This window comes from Paralichthys olivaceus, chromosome 18 (genome assembly GCF_024713975.1).
Source record: "Paralichthys olivaceus isolate ysfri-2021 chromosome 18, ASM2471397v2, whole genome shotgun sequence".
Taxonomy (NCBI): domain Eukaryota; kingdom Metazoa; phylum Chordata; class Actinopteri; order Pleuronectiformes; family Paralichthyidae; genus Paralichthys; species Paralichthys olivaceus.
The window spans coordinates 19,045,415-19,057,154 of NC_091110.1; the positions used below are offsets into that span (position 1 = coordinate 19,045,415).

Below are 11,740 nucleotides of genomic sequence, written 5' to 3' on the forward strand. Positions count from 1 at the left end.
ACGAGGCTAACGCCGCAGGAGCTAGTTCACAAAAACTTTCCTACTTCTCCAAAAGTCAAGTCTCCTGTGGAAACACGTGAGAGAGTAATGAGACGAGAGACCAGAGCAAAAGTACGAAAGTTTTTATTTGACCCTTTTTAAACAGCTAAAATGTAAAAACTGTCAAATTCAACACTGATGAAAAATGTACCTAAACAATTTAATGGACATGAAACACGCACATTTTACTAGAAACCAAAAAAAAATAAGAGTCCATGCATTAGAAAAAAAATACTGGCTGAAGTACTTCCACTGTGTACTGTTACTTCAGAAGAGGAACCATCTAATACTTTTTTCGCTGTCGGCTCCGAAAAGTCAACGAAGAAATGAAAAATGAACTAAAATAAGATGAAGTTGAGTATTTCGTGCTCCAGTTGATCATTTGAACTTTGTTCTGCTTCACGGTGGTTAACAACAAGTCGACGTGTTAGAGCCTGAGACGGAAACGAGAGGCGACGAGTTCACGCTTCCAGACAATACAAACCCTGAACTGGATTTTATCCTAAAGAAAGTTATCATTACAGAGTTTTGAGAATAAAACAAACAAAGAAAAATGAGTGCTGCATGAGTCGACATCATAGATTCTGAGACGATATGAAATGAGAGAGGCGTCAACGGGGACTCGTCAGCGAGTCTACAGAGCTTTTTACTCTTTTTTTTATTATTTATTATTTTATTTCCACAAAAGTCGTTGAAACTTTTAGTCCCAGCATTTTTTTTTTTGAAAGAGGTTAAAGGTTCCTCTCGGTCGTTAGGGCTCCACCGTTTTTTTCACCGAAGCCTAAAAAACCAGTGGGAAATTAGCAAATTAGCAAAGTAGCCTACAACCACACCGGCAAGGACTTGTGGGGGAGTTAAATAATTTCCCTTTGAACCTGATGGAGAAGCTACAAAAGTTTAAATGGTCAGAGACCTTCCTCAGGGGTCGATGGAGACCTGAGTTATAAAAGAGTTCAACTTTAATACGCTGGGGTCGTCGGGGGATTGTTCAGTTCTCTAGTGGCCAAACTTGTTTATTGCAGCTTCCTGTGTTCATTAAGAACTAGTGTTGAGGTCGTGTTTTGAGGCGTCAGACTGTTGAGTTATTTTCTTCCCACAACTGCAGCACAACACATTCTTGTGTCCTCTCCATCGCTCATAACAAACTTGTGGATTTCACAGCCTTGTCGAGGGGGGGGGGGGGGGGGGGGGGACAGCCGCAGATGGCCCTTCAACTATTTTAAGCGAGCTGGCATCAAAACACAGTGTTGGGAAAATCAATCCTCGAGACTGTTCCGAAACGTATCCGCCCTTGAGTGAATAGTCTTAACTTTGCACACTCCACCTACGGCGTGACGCTTCCCAGAAGCTCAGGGGTCAGGTAGCCGTCCGGTGTGGGCATGGGCTTTGGGATTATTATCTGTGGGACGGGTGTCGAGTTCGATGTCAGTAAGAGGCTGTTCTGTCTGTCAACGCCCTCGACCACGGTGTAGACAGGAGCGGAGGGTAGCGGGGACATGGCGGTGGCATCTGATCCGTAGTAAGGCGATGGCACCGTGCGGCCGTGCTCGCTCAGATCCCCTGAGGACAAACTGGGGCTCATTTTCCCGGCTTTCAGCTCGGAGGTGTAGCCTCCGTGATCTGCATCCACCAGCAGCAGCTGAAAGTCTTTCATTTCATTCTCCCGCTCCACCACAGTGTCTTTCTCCGAGTCTTTGTTTGTAGCTTGTCCCACGTCAGTCTGATCCTCAGGTGCCAGCAGCACTTTGCCGGACGACCTCACCTCGCTCACCTGCGTGTACAGAGCCTCCCGACCAGGAGCCGCGGTCGCCGTCTCTGCGGCAGTTGGGCTGCTCGGCTCGGAGGCCCCCGGGCACGATGGTTCTTTACTGAGGGCTTGGTTCGGGATGAGAGGGTAGAACGGTGACACGTCCGAGTCGATGGGGAGATCCGGGTCGCAGCAGCTGGCCCGGCCCGAGTCGTCGTCTCTGAAGCTGATGGAGAGAGGAGAGCAGCTGGAGAACAGGGAGCGGTCCACGAGACAATCCGTGTCCAGCTCTGTCAGCCTGTCACTCTGCTCCTCCATGTCCAGATCGATGAACTCCACCCAGGGGTCGCTGTTGTACAGCTCCGGCCTCAGATCAGGGGGGCCTCCCAGGATGGATGTCAACTCTCTCAGCTTTCCTTTCTGTGACATAATGAAAATAAGACGCCACAATCAGCTGATGAGTCGGGTCAGCTGCTTGAGGGATGAGTCTCTTCTCCATTTACATTCAGGCTACAGCCACACTTTTACACTTTTGTCTGAAAATGCTTTAACCCTGCTACAGGTAGCTTCGCTGGTTCATCAGGATCCTGTCACATGACCCAGTTACTGAACAAACACCATCATTGTCTTTGCTAACAGCTGGTGTGCAGATAAATTCATATTTTACAATGATACAACAGTTTATATGCGGAGGAGACGAGAGCTGTCATTCAAGTGATCTACGTGAGTGGTCACGTGATATGTGTTTTCAGGCTCATGTGGACAGAGATCGTGAATGTGGCCTCGTTCATGCTTCACTCAAACATCATTGTGTGTGTGTGTGTGTGTGTGTGTGTGTGTGTGTGTGTGAATACCTTCAGGAGCTCAGGATCAATTCCTCTGATTTTCGGTCCAGGAACCGGAGGCAAAAGAATAAATATCAACCTGAGGAAAGAAAAAAAAAAAAGACTTGACACACAGTAACACATGACTCCACTGATAACACAGACACCGAGACTGATCTTCAAGGTCGGACAGTCCACACAGACGACTGCACGCCCTCCTTTCTCTGAGCGTTTTCAACCCTTGCAGCGCTGCACAGAAAACCTGCAGGTTGATCATTGACTTACTTTTCCTGCTGCGATATGAGAACTAACATCAGGATGGCCACTAAACACAAGGTGCCAAAGATGAGCAAAGCCATGACCGGGAACCTCGACACTGAGAAAGATTCGAAACACACAAATTCAGTCATATTCAATATAGTTTTTTATTTAGTGTCATAAATGTAAAGATGAATGTTTACCTTTAGATGGGATATGGACAAAGATGGAGTCGCTGAATTCTCCGAAGTCTTTCCCTGCGGGAACTTTGCACCGAACCCGAACCTCGTAATTGACGTTAGTTTGGAGCCCGTAGAGGGAGCGGTGTGTGCTCCTCACCAGGTCGGACTGCCGGGAAGAAAAAATAAGATGCAAACACGTGAAGTTTTCAGTTTTCAACTCCACCAAAGTTCGGATTTAACGCGGCGAAATAAAACGGAGGAGATGCCCACCGCCTTCCACAGGTCAGAGTTCACGTCGCGGTGCTGGAACTCGTACTGAAGAGTCATCCATCCCATCTCCACGTCCGCAGACTCTGGAGGCTTCCAGCTCAGCATGATGTCATAGTTGGACCCGGTCGAACTCACATTCAGCAGCGTCCAGTTCAGGCTGAACGGTGGATCTGGCTGAACTGCAGAGCGGGAGTTAAAAAATCACCTCAGGGTCTCAGGCAGGATTCAATACATGTACCAGAAACTACATGGACAAAAGTAAGTGGTCAACTGAATACAACCTACAACACAATATAAATAAAGTATTTATTTGCCTCCACGATTTCCACAAAACAACCGATTCTAATTAGAAGCGGATTCAATTCAACGGGCAGATCCAATGGTGACAGCCAGGCAGCAAACCCACCGATGTCTTGAACGTAGAAAAGGTTCTCGTCATAGAGGACGGCTGGGTCCGCCGAGCGGAGCTGGACGTTGTAAAGGGTCCAGATGACCGTGTGGTTCTCGTTGAAGAAGCACTCGTTGGGCCGCTCGGTGCTGTAGTGGGGACACTCCGTCCAATCTTTAGGGAAGTCCGGCAACGGCCTGCGAGGGGGAGGAAGACAACATGATAGTAAAACTAACAATAAGTATTGTATTTTTTATTATCTTATGTGTAAAAATAGCTGTAAACTCAATAATAAGTCGTAAAAGGCTTTAAAACCAAAGAAAATATAGAAACTAAAGGTGCATTTCAACTTCAGATCATGATTTGTGTAAATACAGGCTCTCTTGGATTTATTTCATTATGCACATTCATGTTTAGATAGATTATACATCAGACTTCAGTTTTGCAGTTATCCCTTTCTTTCCTGCACATTGTTTAAAAAAGCCTGAGAACCTCGATTTCTTTGAGAAACCACATTATTTCTGGAAGTACTGACAAAGTCTCCCGGCTCACGTTTTGTTAATGTAGAATAAGCGGAGGGCTCCGGGCTCGGAGAGGTTCTGGAAAGTGCCGACATTCCATCTGCAGCGGAAAGTCTCCATGTTGTTGGAGACACAGCCAGTGATGTGTGGGCGTCTCTCGGGGAGGACTGCAGGGAGACAATAATTACACATCTGATCCTTTTTTTTTTATACCACAAACATCTGTTTCACTCTCTATGACTCCCGGCTGCCTGCCAGGGACACGATGTAACTCTACCCCAATGAGCTCCAGCCACAGGGCAAACAACCAGCATTTTCCTGGAAGACATTTAACTGCTCTTCAAGCGAAAGCTGCCGCTGCAGAGTTCACTGCCACGACTGTCGTGGAATCAGCTTCTTTTCTTTTTTTTGTTTCCCCATACGGTGGAGCACAGAATGTACCACATGGATCCTGTTCTACTGGATGCATGAACTCAAACTATGTGTTCACACAGCTTCAGGGACAATACAGAGCCAGTGCTGCAAAATTAAAAAATATTTTTTTCAAAGCGTGCTGCAGACGGTCTCTCAGAGCAATGCATGAAAACAAACTCAGGAGCTAACTCCTCTAAGTTGCAAAGAGTTTGTAGAGTGTGTGGAGGGCGTTGAGACAGAGCCAGAAAAATCTGTGAAACCAAACAATGGATTTGATCTCAGGAAAAGGAATTTGTTTTTATTGGCAGCGGCCGTTTATCTGTCAAACTGTCAGACTGCCGTGCTCTGTGTCATTTCCTGTTGGTGCAAAATGATAATATGCTGACTGCAGAAACTATATACCGTATACTATATGTACTACAATAGTTATATACCATCTGGAATCTATACAGAAGTAATGTCGAGTACTTTTCCCTGCTGCTCTACACTGACTTTGTTTAATGTTCTTCTGATAAGATGGAAAACTGTCATTCATCAGCTCATTTCTTTAATATCATAACTTCACTATGTCCTCATGTTTTCTTTACATTTAAGTTAATAGTTACACTGTAGAAGTCTATGTCAATCCAAATCTGTTAATTAATTAAAAAAGGAATTAAAAAGTGTAACTGATGCATTCATTAAAACATGTATGCTATTATCTGATCTTTTCCAGTCCCACATGTGAATACTAGCATCCAGGGCTCTTCTTGTGTATATGTTCGATAAATGTGGATGAACCGGCTCTTTAAACAATTAGCTCAGGGAGTTTTCAGCTCGTTGTGATCAACACCTCAGGGAGGAACAGCGCAAACACAAGCACGGGCTGGCTGAGTACCGAGAAGTGTCAGGACAAGACGGCTCCTCCGCAGCTGAGCGGATGATGAATACCTCTGGCTCAGGCTGCTTCGGGGAAGGGGAGGTACAGGTTAAAAATAACCTGTTTACCATATCCCCGACTAAGAAGTGTGCTGAGCTCAGGACCAGGGCTAAAATCAATTTGACACTCAGTTATGCAAAGCATTTCTAGGGCTCATCTCAACATGATGAATGAGGCCACGTGGGTGGTTTGGAAAGTGCGACACAAGAAGAGAGCTTCAAAAGACCGTGGCCGAGATCTGATTTATTATGATTCAGTACCGCTTTGTTTGTGTGAAAGTGAGGACTCTACTTTTTCTTTTTCCAAAATTTCATTTTCCACATCTCCACTGGGATCTGTGGTGGTTCAGGATCAGTGCGTGAAGATGTGTTTTACTCTCCGCAGCGCGGCTCGTCGTGGGAAACTGTTTCTAGAACGTTGTGAGGATTCAACTTTACAATGTGAAGAACTTTCAGATGTAATGTTGTGATTTGATGCTACACAAATAAAACTGGATGGAGGAAGATTTGAACCACATCTTACCTCCTCTTACTTTCTTTACTCTTTACTCCACCACATTTATTCACAAGACTAAGAGCAACAAATCAGGTTTGCATAGTATTAGTTTGCATTAAAGGTACAGTGTGTAGAATTTAGTGATATCTAGTGTTGAGATTGCGTCACAGCTGAACCCCCCTCACCTCCCCCTCTCCTTCCAAACATGGAAAAGAACCTGTGGTAGCTTCAGTTGTCATAAAAACTCAAGAGGTGTTTAGTTTGTTCAGTCTGGACTAATGTAAAAAACATGGCGGCCTCCGTAGAGAGGACCCCCTCCATGTCAATATAAAGTATTTAATTATAAATATAGTATTATAATATAAAGGGTCTTTTCTGGGGTAAAGAAAACTACAATTCATACAATTTAGAGGAAACGAACTCGTGAAAACATCACAAGGATTATTCTACATTAGATTTAGTTCCCTTTCACCTAAATTACACATTGGAGCTTTAATCCACAAGTGTACGTTGGGGAACATCTCTGAGTGAATTATTTGCAGATGAATCACAGCTCTCAGAGATGAGGTAGATGATCTGTCAGTGCTAACCCTGAGAACAACGTGTGCTTCGTCTTGTTCATTTTTCTTTTTCAACAAGTTCAAGTCAGCGTTTTTTACTGTATTATTATAATTTCCATACAGTTGTTAAAAATACACCATGTGAGTTGTTTCTGTTTGAGCCTGGAGGAGGAATCGGTGTCAGGATGAAAACCAAAGGTTCCCGTGACTGTGACTTCGCTTCAGATGCATTAACAAATAGAAAATGCAGAGTTAGACGATATAGAACGACGTCAGAATTTGCTCCCTTTAGTATTTTTTTCTAAAAATCCTGTGTTCAGACTTTTACCTCTGTGTTTTACTGTCGTCTAACATCTGGATCTGAGTATTTCTTCCACCAGCGAGTGAGACAAAGGGCAACGAAGGGAAAAGAGAAGTGTTCCTGCTCCATGACGTCTGCCTCTCACACAGACTCACGTCCACACACAGTCTGTCGAGAACACGGGTCCTTGTCACTAGAACAACTCGGCTCGGCCTGCGAACTCACAGGCCCGGTTGTTCGTGCTTGTGTGTCAGAGTTAAGTGCTGCCGTGTTTGCTCAGCGGAGTTCACCTCTGGTGTAAGTAAACATGAGAGCCGTGGACGTGGAGCTCTTTGTGAACACACTCATTAGAGCCACAAAACACTGAGCCGCTGTTCAACACTGTGATATCGCTTTACAGCAAACAGCGTTCTCATTACAGGACTCGTCTTTCTGAGGCGAACCACCACCCGAGAGAGTAAACATGTTTACGGGGCGATTTCCCTCCGAGCGCTGCCGACGCAGGTCTATTTCGAGGTTAAAGAAAACATCCTCAGTGTGTTTTTTCAAGCCCAGATGTGTTTCCTCTCAGCCACGATTTCTAAGGCAGCAGGAAATAGCAGCTCGCGTTAATTTCCTTTGAAGGTCGAGCTCATAACTTCAGCAGATGCCACAAACCATCAGGTGGAAGCACGGCCGACTGTCTCGCTGTGTTCCTGCAACCTCTTGATGATAATTAATGTGTGTTTTTCCTTTTATAGCTTCCATTAACATCTGCACAGAGGCTTCCATTAATGTCTTTCCTGTGAGAGCGCAGGCCAAACGCTTATTTACAGAGTCACATGTTCAGACATCAATCAGTGCGCTCTCAGGGGGAAACGCTTGGTCCTCTGCATTTCTAAAGGCCCTTTCCTCCCTTGGCTCAAAGCCGCAGTGCTCTCATTACTGATTACAGCTCTTTACTCACCTAACAAGCCTCATAGGTAAAATGTACATGGGAAAAAAACCTGCAGTGTGTTGGTGGAGAAATCTAATCCCATTAAGAACCAGTGTCCTGATCTCAGAGGGATGTGATCTGATCTCTAAAGTACCAGGATGTTTCTGAGCTGAGACTTCAGCTGATATAAAGTACCAGGATGTTTCTGAGCTGAATACCAGGGAGATGAGGGAAGTTAGCTGCTGACGCAAGAAGAAGCGACGGCAACAACAAGCTGCTCCTCTCCGGTCCACCAGGAGGGGGCAGAGCTACACAAGACCATGCAACGACAGAGCTTTATCAAAAAATCAGTAAATGTTGGAGATTCAAAAAAAAAGAAAAGTGTATTCACACAAGGAGACGGATTCCTCAAATGTTCCTGTACTTTCATTAGGTAGTACCCCCCCCCCCCCCCTCTGGACTTTAATCTAGATCCTGCAAAGGTTCCCAGCTCCTGGAAAGTTCCTGCAGTGGAACTCTGGTATGTGAGACCCTTTTTTGCAGCTTGAACAGGGAAAGAAAAACATAGAAGATATATGCAATGATGTGCGACTTTGCTCAAATCTGCAAATCTGACGGTAAACAAGTGTGCAACACACTGAAGCAGGACTCGTGGGTAATTGTGGGCCCCTCCACGGCTCCTGATCTAGAAAACCCTGGCTCTGCCACTGATCCACATCCACTGCCAAACTGAAATCCTTGCCCCCGACCCTCTACAACGTTTCATGGAAAAGTGTTCAATAGTTTTTGAGAAATCCTGCACAAGGACAAACAAATGCAATTGAAAGCGTGACCTCTTTGGTGCAGGTGGTTTTTATACGTGCAGCCAGAATCAGCTCAGCTCGAAAAAAAAAGAAAAAAAACCTTATCCAGTGTTTGCATCGTAATCTAAATCTTGAATTTCATTTATTTGTTTTTCCTCCAACCGGCGAGCAGCCAATCACCGCGGAGACCCCCCACACTGATTTCAATCTGTGACGTGGGCAGCGCCTCAGAAAACCTGCAGGTCATTACAAGTTGGCAGAAGCGTGGAGCCGAGTCTGCAGCGAGAGGAGCTTCACACAGACACTGGCTCACGTGGTCTCTGCTAACGAGCTGCTGGCGGGAAACACACCTGTCAGGAGAGGGAACCCGACCCTGCCCGAGTCACATAAAGAGGCCAAGCAGAGGAGGAGAGCCTCGAGTGCTCAGGGCTGGTTTGAATCTGTGGATAAAACACAGCTCATGTATGCAAATACTCCGACTAGTCTCCATTGCCACTGAGGAGGGGGGGGTGCAGCAGAAACAGCTCGGCATTGTTCGGCGGTGAAGTGCTCTCTGAATTCCTGGGAAGCCACTTCACTAGAAAGAGCTGGCCGCTGTGTGTGGCTCTGTCTCTGTGCAGAGCTTCACTGTTGTGCAACACGTTTCATATTCATCTGAGGACAAAAAAAAAAAAAAAGTAGCAGCACAAACATGCAGCTGCTGATGTTTTCTGCTCGACATGAACACGTTGCTGCAGCTCCATTAAACAAACCGACTCATCTCCTGATTTCTTTTCTAATTGGTCGAAGCAAGAATCTTTAAAAAACATTAAAAATCAACAGAGGAGAGTTTCTACACATGCTTCTGATGTTCCTGTGAAATGAGAAGAAAGCTGCTGCTGCTGAAGGGATGAAGGTTCATGAACGTACCTTGAGTTGAAGCGGTGAGGATGTGAAGGCAGAAGAGGACGAGCACGGGGAGAGGAGCTGCAGCCGCCATGGTGCCGAGCTGTGGACCAAACATGTGCCGAAGGTTAGTCTCTCCGCATCTCGACCCCTGAAGGCCCTGCCCACTCCCACCACGGACTCCACTGCTCAGCTTCTCACTGGAGAGGAGATTCAATGGAACGAGTTGTGATGTCTCCCCTCAGTGCAGCTCCTCTGTTTGAGGATTCCACCTCCTGACGTTCACCTGGATTCACGTGAACTCTTGCTCCACACTGTGCAAATATTTTTTTTGCTAAATACTCGAAACGTGAACTCGTCAGGACAGAAAGCCAGAAGGTTGAAATTGACCTCAGTCAGGTTTTTACAAAGTTTTTAAGCTTGAACTGAAACTTCTGTTTAGGACTCGGACACGTGCAGCTCCAGCTTCCAGCTCCACTGTGGGAGAGGCTCTGTCTCGTTAGTTAAAATAAAACCTCAAGGTTTTACCGTCTTCAGCAAACGTGCAAACTTTATAAAAACACCTTAACATCTGTCATACGTGAGTAATAGTGAGTAATAGTGAATATTAGTGAGTAATAGTGAATATTAGTGAGTAATAGTGAATATTAGTGAGTAATAGTGAATATTAGTGAGTAATAGTGAGTAATAGTGAATATTAGTGAGTAATAGTGCAGGAGAGGGAACTGCATGCAACTGTCCTCTCGCCATGTGACCGGACTGAAAACCTGTAATTTACAAATTGCAGTTTTTCTGTCAGTGATTTTATTGATTTAATTGTTTTAAATGGAAAGACACGATGGGAAACTCCTCCGCGTCGTCGCACAGATAAGACTCCACCTGGTTCCCACAGAAACCTGTGGAAGTCTGGGGAAGTCTCCAGCTGATAAGACCAACAGACTCAACTACCCTGGAATCACTCGGCCTCTGTAGAGATAAGCAGGTGTGGACTCAAGGTTCAGGACGAACCGCTGAGGACGACACTACGCTAAGATTTGAAATTAAATTTTTAAAACCACGTTTCTTGAAACATGTTCCAGATGATCTCCAGAAGCTCGTCGCACGTGCAGTAAAGAAGTGCACACCTGCTGTTGCTATAACGACATGATGTTTGCTGAGGTTCAGAGAAGAACAATAGGGGGGGGGGGGGGGGGCATGATGATTAAAAAAGACGTGTTTCACTTTGTGCAATATTTGAGTTTAGCACAAACTGCATTAACACACATCAGCCTGTTTATCTCACTGGATCCAGCGACATTTTAATTAGTGACTAATTTATCAGTTACTCAATATGATTATTAATAAATAACTTGTCAGAAGAAACTGAAACTGGGACTGTTTTTATTTAATTAGGTCGATTATTCATATGAATTAATATCAAGTCTGAATGATTAGAGAGAGAGGGAGAGAGAGAGGGAGAGAGGGAGAGAGAGAGAGAGAGAGAGGGAGAGTAAGGGAGAGAGAGAGAGATCTATTGACGTGTAGAAAAACAGCCACAGAAAAATGGAAATAATCTAATGAAGCAACTTAAATCCTTTAAATTTAAATTAAACGCAAACTTCAGTGAAACATCTGTTTTAAACACTTCACAGTTTCTCTCCTGTCTCTGCTTCTGTCTGACATCAAACACTGAACAACACAACACAACACAACAACACAACCATCTGCTTCTACAGTGAAACCCAGTTCATGCAGCTGCAGACACACACATCTGGAGACGGAGCAGACACTCACCTGTGTGTGTGTGTGAGTGTGTGAGTGTGTGTGTGTCTCTGAAGAAAAGCTCCAGTGAAGTCCTCGCTCCGTGAACAACCTCCACACTGATCCGTTCACCAGGTTCCGGACTCTGTCGAAGAAACACGACGTGTCCGCCTGTTTCTGAGGATCAGAGGAGGGCGCCACCTACTGGTGCGTATCTGCAAGACAACCGGCACCAGCAACAGGATATTATTATAATCATCATCATCATCATTATTATTATTATTATGAAATAAATACATAGGTCATGAGGTCATGTCATCTAATGTGCGTTGTTTGTTTTGTAACAAAAGATTTTGTAAATGTGGAATAACTGACTTTAATATGTGCACCGGGACAGACGTCTGGTTTCATTTCACAATAAAGATGTTTCTCTGTCCATCTATTCATCTGGATTAAATACAACTGTGTGTCAACATTC

General features: G+C 44.9%; 1 protein-coding gene across 5 annotated transcripts; it reads right to left on the reverse strand.

The window, feature by feature from the left end:
- Positions 1–107: 107 nt before the first annotated feature.
- On the reverse strand, positions 108–11,475 carry ghrb (growth hormone receptor b). 5 transcript variants are annotated; one of them, XM_069513576.1, is made up of 9 exons: positions 11,297–11,475; positions 9,547–9,628; positions 4,261–4,396; positions 3,727–3,905; positions 3,321–3,499; positions 3,072–3,216; positions 2,896–2,986; positions 2,641–2,710; positions 108–2,206 (listed from the first exon to the last, which is right to left on the reverse strand). In XM_069513576.1, the coding sequence occupies exons 2-9, from the start codon at positions 9,614–9,616 to the stop codon at positions 1,364–1,366; spliced, it is 1,713 nt and encodes a 570-aa protein (XP_069369677.1). In that variant the 5' UTR covers positions 9,617–9,628; positions 11,297–11,475; the 3' UTR covers positions 108–1,363. The 5 variants fall into 5 exon arrangements, with proteins under 5 accessions (XP_069369677.1, XP_019965011.2, XP_069369675.1 ...); XM_020109452.2 differs by having other exon boundaries at positions 9,547–9,836; positions 11,296–11,475; XM_069513574.1 differs by having other exon boundaries at positions 9,547–9,722; positions 11,296–11,474.
- Between the last annotated feature and the right edge of the window lie 265 nt (positions 11,476–11,740).